Source organism: Pelecanus crispus, chromosome 2 (genome assembly GCF_030463565.1).
Source record: "Pelecanus crispus isolate bPelCri1 chromosome 2, bPelCri1.pri, whole genome shotgun sequence".
In the NCBI taxonomy this organism is placed as follows: domain Eukaryota; kingdom Metazoa; phylum Chordata; class Aves; order Pelecaniformes; family Pelecanidae; genus Pelecanus; species Pelecanus crispus.
This window is the reverse complement of record NC_134644.1, coordinates 23,915,063-23,930,804: the sequence shown is the minus strand read 5'-3', so window position 1 is coordinate 23,930,804 and position 15,742 is coordinate 23,915,063. Positions and strand designations below refer to the sequence as shown.

General features: G+C 45.3%; 1 protein-coding gene across 2 annotated transcripts in view; it reads right to left on the bottom strand.

Annotated features, from left to right (window-relative positions):
* Positions 1 to 7,690: 7,690 nt before the first annotated feature.
* Positions 7,691 to 15,742, bottom strand: part of RSU1 (Ras suppressor protein 1) — a 114,924-nt gene continuing 106,872 nt past the window's right edge. For both annotated transcript variants that reach the window (XM_075705558.1, XM_075705559.1), the window contains exon 9: positions 7,691 to 8,143. In XM_075705558.1, the coding sequence (XP_075561673.1) occupies positions 8,041 to 8,143 (103 nt within the window). In that variant the 3' untranslated portion in view covers positions 7,691 to 8,040. The remainder of the gene's footprint in view (positions 8,144 to 15,742) is intronic.

The window sequence follows — 15,742 nt, the reverse complement described above, 5'->3', positions numbered from 1 at the left end:
CACATGTCAGAGAGGAAAGACAAATGACGATAGCAATAATGTGGAAGAACATCCTCTGAACATCTGAGAGGGCTGAATTCATGAACCACTTTTATCAAGGCGTACAAGAGGCACTTAAATATTAGCTGCTGCTTATAAATAATATTGGTATGTTAAATACACACATATTTTCACAGTTTTATAAAGCGAGTGGTCTCTGTTTGCTTTCAACTGGAAATCATAAAGTAAAAATCAATGAGCTTATATCAAGCTTATATTATAGTCCTTGAAGAGTCAACTGACTCTATAAAAATGACTGTTTTCTAATGAAGATATCATTAATTGGATTGAGTTGGCAAAGTTTAAGTGCCTTGTCATATTTTGATTGCTATGCAGTGCTAGAGCTTATTGATTTTATAGAACAGCCTGTAGATAAATGTAATGATTAATTTCATTGGGCTTACAAGACCAGAAAACTTCTATGCAGAACTGAATGCGCTATTTTATTTTTTATAACCGCCTGTACCTCGCAGGAGTGTGGGTCTAGCTGTGAAGTTATGCCAGGTGGCCTGGCCTTCCCTGGTTTCTTACTTACTCTAAAGAAATTCCATTTTCCTCCCAAACCCATGGGTCGTGTCGTGTCGTCCCCCCCCCCCCCCTTTTCATTTAAAGGGCTTTGGAGAGATTATTTTTCAATCTTTATTTCTTGGGTAGGGTGGGGTGGATGTTTCTGTTTTCTTGCTGAAAAAAGGAATAGTCATTAAGTTGTATTCCATGTTTCTCTGTTTGAGAAGCCGTCAGCCGCAGGTCCCAAACCCAGGCCCAGCTCGTGGACCCGCTTCTAGGTCAGCACTTACCTCGGGGATGGAGAATTTGGCTCCAGGCCCCCAGTGCAGAGCCCTGCGTGTCCCGGAGGGCCCCGCGCACCCCCCTCCTCTGCCCCAACACCCCCGGCCCCGCGGCAGCCGGCAGCTGTCCCAGAGGAAGGTGCGGAGGAGCATCGCTGCCAGGGCCCGCCCTCGCGGCTTCCCTGCACCCCCAAATCCAGCCCCGGGGACACGGCCAGGCCGGCTGCCGGGGGTCTGGCTGCCCCCCAAGCGGGGCAAGCCAGGGCTGCGATCCTCTCGGCACACACCGCAACGGGGCTCTGCCCGCTGCGGAGCCCGGCAGCTGTTTTTCCGGAGGCTTCGGGGCTATTTTTAGCCCTTGCTGTACGGCACTGGGTGCCGCATGGCTGCCTCTGAATTATTTGGTTTCTTAATTGGAGGAGTTGATGTAAAAGCAAAGTGAGGGGAAAGGAAATACCAGCAGCCTCCCTGGGGACACCCTGCCCAGCCTGGGGGTGACAGTCGTGCTCGCTGCGAACTGTCTCGGCACGTTTTTGTACCAGCAACACGAGGAATTAAAAGGATTTCAGGCCTTAATTTTTGTTCAGCTCTGGTGTTTTCCTTCCTCGCCGTTCTAACTGTATTATTGCACCCACTGCTGGCAAAGGCGGAAAATTGCATTTCTAGGTGCTGCGGGTCAGTCTTCCTATTTGCACCAGCAGCCGAGCGCTGCTGACGAGCGCCAAGCCTACGCATTATGTGCGAGGCACCCGAATTTAAATCAAAGTTTTGATTTTTATGTTTGCCCTCAGAATGGATTAGTATTGAATTCCTGATCTACAAGGTGTTTAATGTGTCTCTGAATATCACCGGCGGAGCGGAAATCTTTGAGTAGCTTAAGTTGACCAGAAAGGGAGAGAGGAAAGTCACTTTGTGCGGTCCGGGTGGTAAATGCTAAAATCGTATCGCAGCAAGCGCCCGTGCACCTCATTCCTCCGAATCAGCGCTCTCTTCTGCTCCAAACACAGATGCTCATTTCTGTGTGATCGTGGGAAATCACGTATGCCAGGTGTGTTTGAGTAGCTGCCTAAAATAAAATAGCTGGGTCGATGTGAGAACAAATAAGAAGTGGCTGAGGGTGCTCCACCCAGGCCACCAACAGTACGGTTTCTAAAACTAACCCCTCTGAGGGGACAGTTGTCACGATCACCAGTTCTCCGTGTCACTGCTGTGGTGTTCCATCCTAAACCACATGGCCGGAGGGAAAACAACAGCCAGTATTAAGCTAAAACCCGCTCTTCCCATTGAGAGCCTGAGCCACCGCATCCCAGCGCACATCACGGCCGTCGCGGCATTGCCCGTCCTCCAGCGGTGCCCCGGGCTGCGGGGCCGAGCCTCAGAGGAGCCCTCTGGCTCTGCTCCCCTCCGGCTGCCCCTTGGCGAGGCGCTGCCATGCCCAGCCCCATGCGTGGTTCCTAGGAGCGATTTTTGCCCCGGCGCTTTGGTCCTGGGGAGCGCTGCTGACCGAGCTGGGGGTGGCCGCAGCGGGTGCAGGGCTGGCACGTGAGGATGACGGGGGGATCGCCGGGGTGGGAGGCATCCCCGCTCCTCAGGCTCTGCCTGGCAATAGCTCCGTACTGCCGTGAAACCCACTGCCACCAGCCTGCCACTTCCACGCCAGCAAAGCAAGGATTAGCAAAACGTATTTGTGAGCATTGCCCAGGCTCGGGCAGAGGGCGAGCCTTCTCCCGAGGGCTGGTAGGATGCCAGCCCTTGCAGAGGGCACCCCATTAAAACGATTAATGAAACAGCGCGGGTATTTTGTCCGTGCTTGCACGTTGCCATCCACAGGCACCAATCACTCCCAGCTGGAGAGCACAGCTCAGCGCCAGGCTCGTCCCCCTGCTAGCACCCGGCCAGCCGCAGCCATGCTCCCCACTCCTTGTGCTCGCTGCCCCGGCGCCAGGCCATTTGAAACATTATCTTGAATAACCGGGATGTCAGGAAAACTGTGAAGCTACGCTCGGCCTGGGGCTCGCCGCTGCTCAGCTGGGCACCAGCTGTGCGCTCAGGGCTGCCGGCAGCACAGGAGCAGGGCAGAGCGGGCAGAGGGGCTCTCGCCAGCAGCGAGGGAGCCGAGGTGAGGAGCGAGTGCCCTGGCAAAGCCGCCTTCCCCGGTGCTTTGCCCCCGATCGCAGCTCGTCGCTCAAGCTGCCTCCGAACACGTCTATCAAGCTGCAAGGGGTGACTACCACGGCTGGCACTTGCATGATTACCGTGCTCCTCGATCTAAAAATACAGTTAAAATTTTGCTCTTGAGATATACTGTAAAAAAGTCAGTTTTAAGGGCTTTTTCACAATAGGGAAACGGTTCCTGGCGAGCTGTAATTCAGTTCCTGCTCCAAGGGGGACGGGGAGCAGCAGCGCCTGCGTGCGGCACTCACAGGTGAGCTGGAAGGGGAGGCGGGAGCTCAGCTGTGCCAAAGGCAGCGGCTTTGGCAGCAGCGCTGGACAGAAACCAACCACAGATATTTATAAATCACTGTGCTTTACAGGCAAATTACATCTCCTTAGATCAGAGGAAACAAAGTACCCAGGAGGAGAAGAAATCTAACTTTTGGGAGGTTATCATGGTTTCATCCCAGAACATCTGCCAGCCCCGGTGTCAGCGCAAGGCAACAAACACATGGCACAAATCCGGGAGTATAAAAGATGTGTCACTGCAAGAAGGAGTAGGAGGAAAATAAAGCAAGTTGACAGCTCACATCCTGTGCCATAATCCTAGAAATTGTTAATATTTACAAAATTAACAACTAATATAACTGATGACAATCTCACTCCTCCTGGTTGTCATGAGGATATTAACAGTTACCACCCGCTCCAAACTGGAAATATTCCCCGTCTCCGGAGCTCCTGCTGCTCAGCACGCATGGGGATGACACAGACTCAGCCTCCCAGCTTTCATACCGGCACCAAGCTGCGAGCCAGCGTGCAGCACCCAAGCACTGTCGGGGCTGGAAATGTCTCCTGACCTCACTCTGCTCCCTGGGAGGGAGCAGGGGGGCTGGCAGAGCAGGAGGAAGGTTTCTCCCTCTCCCCGGCTCCTCCAGGAGCCCAGCGCCCGGCAGTGTGGTGGGGAGAGCCCAGAGGAGCAGGATGGGGACGATAACAGGGTGCCAGAGGGAGGAGAGGTGAGGGCCATGCTGGCTCGTACCGTACCTCTGAACAAGCTGCCATTTCAGGAGAAATGCCCATGCTGCCGGTGTGATTTGCCAGCTGTAAGGCTGGCAGCTAATTGATGAACAGATGCTACAGTGTCATTTCCTTAATAGGAAAGACCTGGCTAAAACCAAAATAAAGATGCTTGAATACCAGTGACTCCATGGGGAACATATTTCCAGACTAACAATCATAAAAAGGTGAAACTTTAGAATCACAGTGTTGTTGCCCCCATCCTTTTTAAATAAGAAAGAGAATTAACAGCAGTGCCCAAGTTCTCAGAGCTGAGATTTTTTTTTTTTTTTAACTGTTATCTGCCCATCAGGAGGACTGCAGGAGGCAATACAGGGTTAACAGACACTGTAAGTACAAGAAAACCATGGACGGTGCCTGCACAGGCAGGATTCACGGCTTCATTTTGCCGTATCTTTAGCAAGGAGCATTAATTCCCCAGGCCACTCTTTGCACTGGCACACCACATCAGTCTTATGGTAATTTTAGAAAGTTTTCTTTGTCAGGATGCATTGCATGCAAAAAAATTGCCAAACTCTTTCCAGTTCACCGTATGTGAAATCAAAACAAAGAATTACCTGCATCATTGTTTTCAAAGAGCTCCCAGGTGCTGGAAAGCTGTAAAAAGCAAATTTCCTTCTCCCAGGAATCATTTTCTCCCCTTGAAGCTGCATGCTGTTAACTGTATGAGAGGTTGGCCCAAAGAGGCAACCTGAACGAGTGACCGTGAATGAATGGACGGCAAAAAGGTCCTTTTCAAGGCACCTCGGGATCAGGGATCTCATTGTCAACTGGGCCAGTGAAACAATACTGACCAGAGGAGCCAAGAGCTGCCTTTAATGGGCTCTGTGCCCCAGGCCGCACAACACAATTGCTCACCTCGGGGCAGCACCCAAAGGCTCACTGGAAGGGGCCTCAGTTTGAGGCATCCCCTGGAGAAGTGACCACGGGGACCATCAGAGGGACCATCACGAGCTGCCATGCTCATTAATTGGTTCACCGCAGTAGGACACGGCAGTTCCTTTCCTTGAAGTACACTGGGGAAATAAATGTGACCCAGTAAAATGAAACAAGTTGTTTTTAAATATTAAAAAAGCAATGACTCTAGAGAACAGATACATAAAATCATCAAACTCACATTAAAACTGATACCTTTTTAAAAACACTGAAACATTAGCATGTTATATCCCAGATGGTTTGCTTTTCTTCCCCATGTCTTTTATTCTGCCCTGAGCCTCTGAAGAGCACTCCTTTGCCTCCCATTTTGTTTCTGTTGGTAAAGCTTTATACATTTCAGTTTTTCGTCATCTCTTCAGATCATTATCTTACTTTTTCATCTTTCTTTTCAAGAAACTTCTTCTTTCCCCATCTGCCACCATCTTCAGCATAATAATACTTCTCCCTTTAGGATTTCTTTTATCCTTCTCATCTTTACGCCTTTCACTTATTCTTCCCCAGACCCTTCATTCTTGCTTTTGCTTGTCAAAACTGTGTTTCTTCCTCCCTTCATGGGGGAAGAAGTGGGAAGGTTGGGTGGATTTTTTTGCTATGAACACCCAGGAATGCTGCAATCAATACTTTGAAACCCTGCAGAGGAGAGCTTGCACGAGTCTTTCAACACTTTCAAAATTTGCAACAGCAGTTAATGGAAATCTGACTAATGCTTGAAAATCAGCAGCTTATTTTAAAGCGGTGCTGTAGCTTCCCACCAATAACATTATCAGGCCTTCCCCAACGAGCTTTTATTTTTACATTAGAGATTCTACTCCATGTTTTGAAACCCTTGTAGCCCTGTAGCAACCTCTCTCTTTCTAAACCCCAAGACACAGAGCAGGTGACGGATGCAGCCTCAGACACCACCCGGATGCCTTTAGCTCTGGCTGGATTTGTGTTCAAATCAAAGGAGACCCGTATTGCTACCCTGCTCACAGACAACCACGTCCAGGTATACCTGGGGAGATTTCAAAAGAGCGGCGAATCCAGTTTAGCTGGAAGTGAGCGTACATAAAACATCTTCGAGCCTGAAAGTAGGGGTCTAGCCACGGCTGCAGGCATCTGTCAGGAGAGCAGTGGCTCAGACCCGTGGGCACTGCCACCCCCGAGGGCTGGGCCAGCGTTCAGCGCCAGGGAAGGAGATCGGGGGAAGGATCTAGAGCCCCTTCACCCCTTCCCAATAGATGTGCCCTTGCTAGTTATTTTGTTCTAAAAGGAATTTGCAATAATAGTTTGGGGATCTTCTGACATTTCACTGGCATTTCTTCAGGGCTTTTTGTCACAATTATTATTGTCATTAGGTACCCTCACGTGTTAACGCCTACACTAGATTTAATTGTGTGCATTCCAGCCAGGGGCCAGTTTTTGCTGTAAATTCTTAACATGCACCCAACCTAGTGCCTGCATGGGCCTGTTTCAGCTGGACCTGTTCCCCTAGACAGATCACTCAAGAGGTCTGGAAAATCCTCTGCAGAGCTTGCAACAGATAGAATTGACTGTTCCTGACAAGTCTACCATTTTTACTGTTTTCCATCTGCCTACCAAGACTGCCTCATTCTTCTGAAGTACCAAAGACCACTTAAAATGTGTCTAAAGCTTGATGCCAACTTCCTAGCCCTGCTTGCCAATTCAAAAAATCTGTTGCAAAATATATGTCAATACATTTATTCCCAGACTAAGGCAACCATGTATTACTTAAATGCTGAGGTAATCCTAAATGTGATCGAGAGGCTGGTGCCGATTAACAGTCTTCAGATACAAAATGGCTTTTGTAGAAAGTATAATTGCTAGCATGAGATATTTAAAACCTCTTCTTCTCTCACTGAACACAACAGGCCTGTTTCGGCAGTCTGGGCATGTTTCCTGGCTTGCTGTCCAGATGGCAGCTGAAACTCGGCACTGGCTTGCTCAGGTACGAAATTCATGAAATTGGAAATCAAGGGCAGGAAGGTCCTGACACAAGCTACCTAGGTATGAATATCTGTTCTTGCTCCTTGAGTTTCCTGGTTAGCTTTTGCTCTGCTAAGACTAAAATTGTTCGGAAATCACTGTCTGCAGATTTTAGTTTTTTCTTCCCCACTGGTAAGACCTGAAGCTATTTGAGATGTTAAACAACTTGTGGCTTCTGAGCTTGGTTGTGGTGCTGGCTTTGTACAGATAAATATAGAACCTGTGGCATTTTCAAAAGCCATTTGGAACAGCTCTTCAATACAAGCACTTTCAGCAGAGATTAAATACATTATTTGGGTTTTCTGCCTTAAAAAAAAAAATCACTTAAAAAATTGGCAGAAATACCATTTTCTTCAAATAATAAAGTTCTCTTTTCCCAAATTGAGCCTGGCAATTGGCAGCTCTTTACAAAGACAATTTTTTTTTTCTTTCCTCTCTCCCTTCCCCTACTCCTTGATTTCAAAATAACCTTCAAGGCAAAAAAGCAGGACATACCAATGTAAAAAAGAAATAGAAACTGATTAAAATTTTTCACTCCTTGAACAGAATGCTTTACGTTTCAACTAACTTGTATCAGATAAAATGCTATCACATTCCTACACAAGAAATTAACACATGGCAGGAAACTGGACACATACATTCCTCAAGGAATTTGCTATTCAGAAGTCCAGCTGAAGAAACCGAAACACAATACAAATAAAGACCTTTATTAAAATCACTTGGAATATTATATGAAATTTAATATTGTATAATATAGGTGCAAACCCCCTGATATTAACAGGACGTGATACATGTGAAGAGAGGACATTAATATACATATAAATAGAAAAGCTAAAATGTGTTTGACAGTGATATATTAAATGGCTACATAAATGTCACCATAATTAGGAGAATATGTAATTTTGTATTCCTTAAGCAGTACCTTCTAAAGCAGTATACATAGTAAATTGCTTTTACCTCTAGTGTCTGCTTTCTTATGAGTAACAGGAGATGCGTAGGAATATTACAGTCACATGCAAAAGCAATGTAAAAGATAAAAACAGAGGCAGGAACCAGGGACTTATTTGTTCTTGGCTGCCAGGGGCTTACGGCTGATCTTCTTTGACTTGTCATTGTTCTTCTTTGGAGGTTCAGGATTCGCCTGCATGTGTCTGCCATAAAGACTGTAAGGAAATGAGACAAAGAGTATCTGTGATACAACCATTAAACACAGGCTTTTACTCTGCAGCATGTTAAACAATGCATCTAGTTACTAGAAATGAAAAAAGGAAGGTCATTCTATTTATTTTGTCTCAACACACTGAAGTTTCTGTTAGATCTCATGCTGCGGTCCCTAACAGTAGGTTTTTTCGTGACTTATCAGGAGAGTAACATCGGGAAGAGCAGGCCTTTGGAGCAGTGAAGGAGCGAGCAGTTTTGCCTTCAGAAACTAGCAACCTTTATTCTGCAGTTATGGGATTAAGGCTCAGAAGGCTGCAAGGATATGTATTCAAGTCGACAATGACAAAAATTGGGTTGAACTGGAGAGATAGAGTGCCCACTTAGAGCAAAGTGAGCATCATCCCTAACTAGAAAACCCAAGGGCTTGATAATGTGACAGAGAGCAATGGTGTCACAGCCGCCTTTGCTGCTCACACATGATTGATAGTACTGGGACAGCTACCAACACATCAATGCCACATTAGTAAGTACCACTGATTAAATGTTGACAAAGTATCCTACAATTAAGATGGCTAGCATTCACAGCAAAGCTAAATAGACTACATGGCTGAGAGGATCTTGCTAAATATCACATAGTAATTAATAGATAATTTATGAGTAATCCTGATTAAACTAAATTAAAAACCTACCCAAAATAAACACAGCTCAAACTTAACTTCCCTTATTGACATAAAGTGCTTTTTGAAGATGTACTTTGCGGGGGTGTCAGTGTATCTAGAAGGGAACAGAGACGAGCTTTGTTTCTGCTCATTCAGCTGTATAAACACTGGCAACGTTGACACCAATACTGAAAGCCCTCTGAAAGGTGTCCCCATGCTAATACTTCAGCCCAATCCTGGTGAGTGTCCACCCCAATCCCATACTAAGCTGTTGCCAGTCACTAATTTCTACCACTTGATAGGAATTCTGCTCCTGAAGAAGATAACGGCACTGGTTCCCATAGGAGCCTTCCTTGTGTCACTGCACCTCTACCTTTTGGTGGACTTTGTCAAGAAAGAGGACAGATCCAGGGGCTTGGGGTTGAGAAACTCTTGAGTCTTCCAAGAATTGCCTTTTGATGTGTCAAAATCTGGATGGGTGGCTGTCAGCACTGTTGCCACAGAATGCAGGTCCTGCATTTTCATGTGTCTGGGGCACGCAGAAGGTCCCAGCTGTCGCAGGCGAGCTGCACTGGTCCATCACACACACCCTCACATGCACTCTTCCCCTGCCGCAGTCCATGTATGTAGCTTGCATGTCTGTCCAGCCCTTGCTGCAAACAAGGACCAGGCACAGATCCTTTTGCTACTTTTGCTTAGTCGTGTTGGGACAGACTTAGTTACTCATGGTATGTCGTTGCTTATTCAGAAAGCATGACCTGATACACAGTTCTGCAGTGCGTATCGCCCTGGGTGGGTATCTCAGAGATAAAGTGACTCTTTTATTTACAGTGACCTCTTTTTCTTTGCAGGCTGAAACTAATTTCAGCAGAGGATGGGCCCTCCTTCTTCTACAGGGCCTGGTGGACTATGCAGTCAACTGTATGCAAGAGACATTGAACAAGGATCCAAACAGCTAGAAATACTCTTGAATTATGTCAGGTACACAGAGATTTTAGCTAAGACATACATTGCTCTCTACAGCTGCCTGAGGAGGGAAAGTGGAGAGGGAGGTGTTGATCTCTTCTCCCTGGGATCCAGTGATAGGACACATGGGAATGGTTCAAGGCTGCGCCAGGGGAGGTTTAGACTGGACATGAGGAAGCATTTCTATACTGAGAGGGTGGTCAAACTCTGGAACGGGCTTCCTAGAGAGGTGGTCGATGCCCCAAGCCTGTCAGTATTTAAGAGGCATTTGGACAATGCCCTTATTAACACGTTTTAACTTGGTCAGCCCTGAACTGGTCAGGCAGTTGGACTAGATGGTCATTGTAGGTCCTTCCAACTGAAATAACCTTTTCTATTCTATTCTAATTCTATTCTCTGTCAGGAGATTAAAAGCTACCAGCTGCTCTGAGCTTTATTTTGCTGTAGTTGGAAGATACTTCAACCCTGGGGTTCCTGGACTGCGGAATGGGATGAGAGTTTCTCACAGGGTGGGGTGGAGAGGCAGCGCTCGCTTTCACCTCCTCAACAGCTGCAGTTTTACATCATGCTGCTAAACAGGCTGCTGTCAAGGTGCACTGTACCCAAACAGCCTTGCTCAAGGAAAATACAAATGTAAACTATGACATTACCTCACCTTACTGAAATTTTATGTGTGCCATCACCTACTGTCAACAAGGGATCAGATGCCATTTCCTGATGAATGCAGAAAGCCCTGACCCTCTGTGATAACTGCATACTTACTATTAGTGACAGTACACATATTTTTCTTTTCATAAGAGATACAGCCCCAACAGCACAAGGCTATATTTTATCCAAGTACACAGTATGCGTACTAATCAAATATCCATCCTAAATAACTGTCCTGTTTTGGACGGTGTTAACTGAGTTGAGGGAGGGAAGATATGGAAGGAGATGTTTTGGTATCAGGAAATACTATCACTGCGGAAGAGCACAGAAGTGTCATTCAAGGAGGTTGTCCCATTAGAAACCAATTCAAGGTAGAAAAAGTCAGGGAACAAGCAGCATCTTGTTCTGAATGATATGCAGTGCAGCATTTGAACCACTGTCAGCAATAATTTTTTAACTCTGAGAAGTTAGCGACAGAGAAGTGGAAATGCATGCTCAAATCTGTGAACACCAATAGTTAGTTGAATGCTAAACTAACATTCCAGTTGTTTTTTGGCTCTAGAGAAATAATGTTACGTTAGAGTAGAATGTGAGTTTTTTTCACCAATAAGGAATTCTCCATTTGGGACTTTAAGCACTGAATTAACGGAGGATCCACTGATCCACTGTATCTGAGCACAAAAAAACTTTGTGGATGGGAACAGAAGTCCCCTGTCACTGTCCTGTCTTCCACCTCCTGCTGCCTTGCAGCTCCTTTGCCCTGTTAGTGGCAACGCAGAGAGAACTATAACAGCTTTAGTGGTTTTCAGGTGTTACATACCCTTTTTTTGCTCAGCTTGGTTTAGGCTCCACCTTTTTGCTTTGGAAACTTTATATGAATTTCCCTCTCAGATGACACTTTTGGTGTTCATTCTGCCTCTCATTTCCTGCTTTCTCAGTGCAAATGTTCAAGTTTGTGGACTGCCAGAGCCCAGATTAGTGAACTTTTTCTGAAGTAAAAGGGTGTGGTGGGAATTCCACTGACTACACAGATGCTTTTGAAGTGCAGAAACTGCATACTGACAATTCTGAATGAACTTCAGAGTTCTGGTAAAGTCTACTTGGGCAACGCTTTTTGACTGTGAAATGAGGTCCAGGGGCCACTGCATGCATTAAGCAGTAAAAATCCCAGTTGACCTGTCAGTATTTTTGGTAGCAGTTTTTCTTTGATACTTGCTCCTTATGATATTCAGAGCTATTGGTGCTCCAGCAATTCCCTCCACCCCATACAAATACTATGTTAGTAGTAGTAGATGTGTATCAGTTGCAGACATCTGCAGCACTTCTATATTCTTGTTACTTATTCTCATGTCCAACCACTTGTATCGGCACATGCATCAAAGTTTCATCCAGGAAAATAATTACTGGTTTTGAAATAAGCAAATCAAATATATCTACTTAGGTTTCTCTGGCAAAATTTCAAGGAAGTTTCAGCGGCACATTGCTATCTCAACTGAAGATAAGTGCTTTACAATCTATCACAGTAGTCTTCTATGCAAAGAGCAAGGATCAGACGTATTTAGATTATACAAGCCTTCACAGACAGGGACTCTCTCTTGTGTTTGCACACATCAAATATGAGGAGACATATGGTGTCACAACAACATTTAAATACAATAATGACTGTGATAATGCCTCTGGGACAGAATTTGCCTTCTGTTACACTAGGGAAAAGAGAATTCACAATTTTCAATGAACTTCAATGGTAAAACAACAGACACCACTTTTATAGCTCCCAAGGGAAAAAAAAAAGAAAAAAAACTCAAAGGAAAAGAAAAAAATAATGGAGCTGATCCACACGGAGAAGCAACTATCTGAATTACATGGGAACCTATAAACCCTTGGCTGTAATAGATGTGGCGTTTACATCTACAGTCCTTAATGATTTCGATACCTGCTGGAAGGATACAGCCACAGAAACCATAGCTTGCACGTCACCGTCTGTCAGCCAAGCTGTAGTAACTCATTGCGTACATGCTCTTGCTCTGGCATCACTGCGAAGTCAAACGTGTTAAGCAGAGACACTCGCACACCATCCTCAGCAGCGGAGGTCAGCTTAAGATACGCACACCGACAGTTATGCAGCTCAGCTGATGGATGGTAATCTACCAGGAGACGGCACCTTGATCTATCTGTTTGTACGACTAGACCCTTAGTGAAGGCAGATGGTCTCCATAAACAGACAAAGTAATATTGAGGCAGATTGTGGCTACTGTTTCACGGCAGATTTGTGAGGTAAGTGCTGATAATACATTCATGGCGGCACCTTCACACTTGATATTTTGGAACGTCACCTGTTCACGGGGCTGGTATAGCTCTGAGCAGAACAGTATACACAGCTTGCTGACCAAAACCTCACCTGAAGAATAAAATCTGGAGTGCAAATAAGTATTTGAGATATTTGTGGTTTGCAGCAACAGTCAGAAGCTAGTTATTACAACCACAGTTCACAAATTGCTGAACCTTTGTAGACTTAGCAGCCACAGTATTGCATGCAGCCTTCTCATTATGTTGAAGTGAAAGGGGAGATTAAATGCAAGACTGAAAATGCAGAGAGCCCTCAGATTTCCAGTTGCTTTCTTTCCTTATATATATATTTTTCAAAGTAAGTATCTCTCATGAACATAAATGTTTCTTTGTATGCAAATATAAACATAAACAAAATCTCTCTGCATTCTCTATCTGCCCCACTGGAAGTAACAAATGAGAGCACTATGGCTGCTGCAGCAAAACTAACAATATCAAGTGAGAAAGATGCTCATTAAACTTCATCATTCTGTCTACTTTAATGATGCTTTTACTTAATAAAAATTCCCCGAGCACTTGCAAGGATATTAGGCAAGGTCTTTGGTTATGTATCAGGGGTCTAAGCTGTCACTAGCAAGCATGCAGTTCAGGAGGGGCATTCCCAAGAGGAAAGAGTGAATACAGCTTTCTTGTAATAAATTCAGAGAGAATCAATAACCACAGCCTGCCACATTACTTAAGCATTTAGGAAAGTAGGTGATCCTTCTAAATTAAACTACAAATTGCTACATGTTGCAATTTACATCATAAGATCAGGCATGGAGCCTTGTAACTTGAAAGCATACAGTCTTGCTACCAAAACCTCTGAATTTAAAAAAGAACCATAGTTAAAATTCATAAAGTTCAAAAGAGCCACTTTCAAAAACCGCCTTCAGCACAACTGCCTTGAATTTTTCTCTCTTGTACAACAAAACACTCACTAGCTGAAAGCTACATACTCCCAGAGATTGAAAGAGCAACTTGTGTAAGCTGGTGTACTAATGTAAAGTGTTTGATGCATGCATTGGTTTTCTTGAGTTTAAGCAATTTGAAAGAGGATTTCATGAATGAGCCATAAGAAATACATTGCTCTTGCTTTATGTCTGTAATAGACCTACAGGGTCTAGTATGCAGAATGAAAGGGATGTGCACAGCTAAATACGATCCTGGAGAGATGCTACCTCCAGGTATGTACTGTAGTCTGAGAAACAAAGGTGAAACACTCCAGCGCTGCTCGCTTTCCAAAAACTCGAGCTCAGGTTCAGGTGTGTATTTAATGCTCAGACTCAGCTTCATATGTGGGTATTTACCAGCAACCTCACCAGGACAGTCCCCAGCCCCAGCTGCTGAAGCAGGAGGGGAAAGGCTCAATCACTGCTGATATCACTAGAGACCCAAAGCTGAAAGAGCTGCCTGCAAGACTGATATGTGCCAGCTAGCCTGTATTAGTTACAATTCGGAAGCACATGCTGCAAGATGCTTTTGCCCTGGCAATTTTTGCATAGCTTATTGCTGCTTCTGGTATCCCCTCTGAGCGACTGAGACTGGCCTTTTCTTCTGTGGGAGCTGCTAACACGTCACCTCCTCAAACCACATCTTCTCCCAGGAAGGGGGCAGATACTGGAGTCTCATTTGCCAGTAATGTACCAGTGAGGGAAAATAGCAGGGATTAAAATTACTTTCCAAGTATCACATTATTTTGGTAGTTTACCAATAATTTATTTTTATTCTCTGTGACATAAGTCAGATGATTTAAATTAAGAGGAACATCGCATGGATAAGTGAAATGAATATCTGGTATACATGCACACTCGGATGGCAAGCTGAAGTTTTAGGATTCTTAATAAGGAAGAACAGACAAGAATGACTCATTTTATTCAGCTAATTTTTTGCCCCTTGTTTGCAAGCGCTCTGAGAGCAGATGGCAGCAGTGTCAGAGATGTTCATCATGTGAAGCTCTCTGCAAGTTTCTTCAAAACACTCAGCTTTGGCCTGTCATCTGTCTGCGTACCAGCTCACTCCTCATGCTCCAAAACGGAGGCAGGGCTGACTGGTTGAAGGGGGCAGGTGCTGGCGGTGCTGCATCCCTGCTACACTGCAACAGCCTCTGGGCTACTAAACCTGCAGCTCTTAATGTGTTGTAAAATTGCTCCGGTGTTTTTAGGTCTGTAACAGTTTATCTTCCTCTGTTGCCCACTCACACTCTAATATGCCTAATACTTCAGACTGCCCCAAACCTCCACACTCCAGAGCCCAGCCCCAAGACACTCCAAAGCGTAACAACCCGTGGTATTTTTCCATTCCCTTCACCTGCCCCAATAATCTTCATAACCCAAAGTTCCTGCAGAGTTTGCCCTGGCATCACCCTCCCTAATCCCCCCAAGCCCTGCACTTCACCTTTCAAAGAGACTTTCTGCATCACCAGAAATCCCTAATCCCCTCAAGTGCTTTCTGGGGTCTTAACCCCAAGAAGTGCTCTGCAGGGGAACTGATCACCTCTTCCCATCTTGGTTTAGCTCTTTTTTGTAGCTAGATTCATTTTTTGGAGTCTGAATTAGATAAGAAGGAGAGGATTCAGTACAGGTGGGGAGCTGGGTATCCAAGCCCATGTTGCAGTCAGTGGAGATCCAGCTAATGAAGCCAGTGGAGTAGAGAGCTTTTTGGGTGACCAAATACAAGTGTCTGCTGTTGAGATGCTTAGTTGCTATACTCTGCTACAGATTTTCACCAACTACAGCGGACAGTGGGCAGCTAGCTGACATGCAGACGCTCATGTTTAGATATTTTAAAATGCTAGATGAAGTCCACCCAAAGCAACCACTCCTTCTCTGTTCCCACTTTGCATGCTCTCACAAGCTGTTAGCTACCTTATATTACAGACTCTGCTGAGTCATACAGTCCAACGTTGACTTACTGTGAATTCCTGCCTAAAAACACTCCAAATCTCAATAAGCAAAAAAAAGCATTCTGCCAAAACTGTCCTGGAGCTTACCGTCTCAGCGA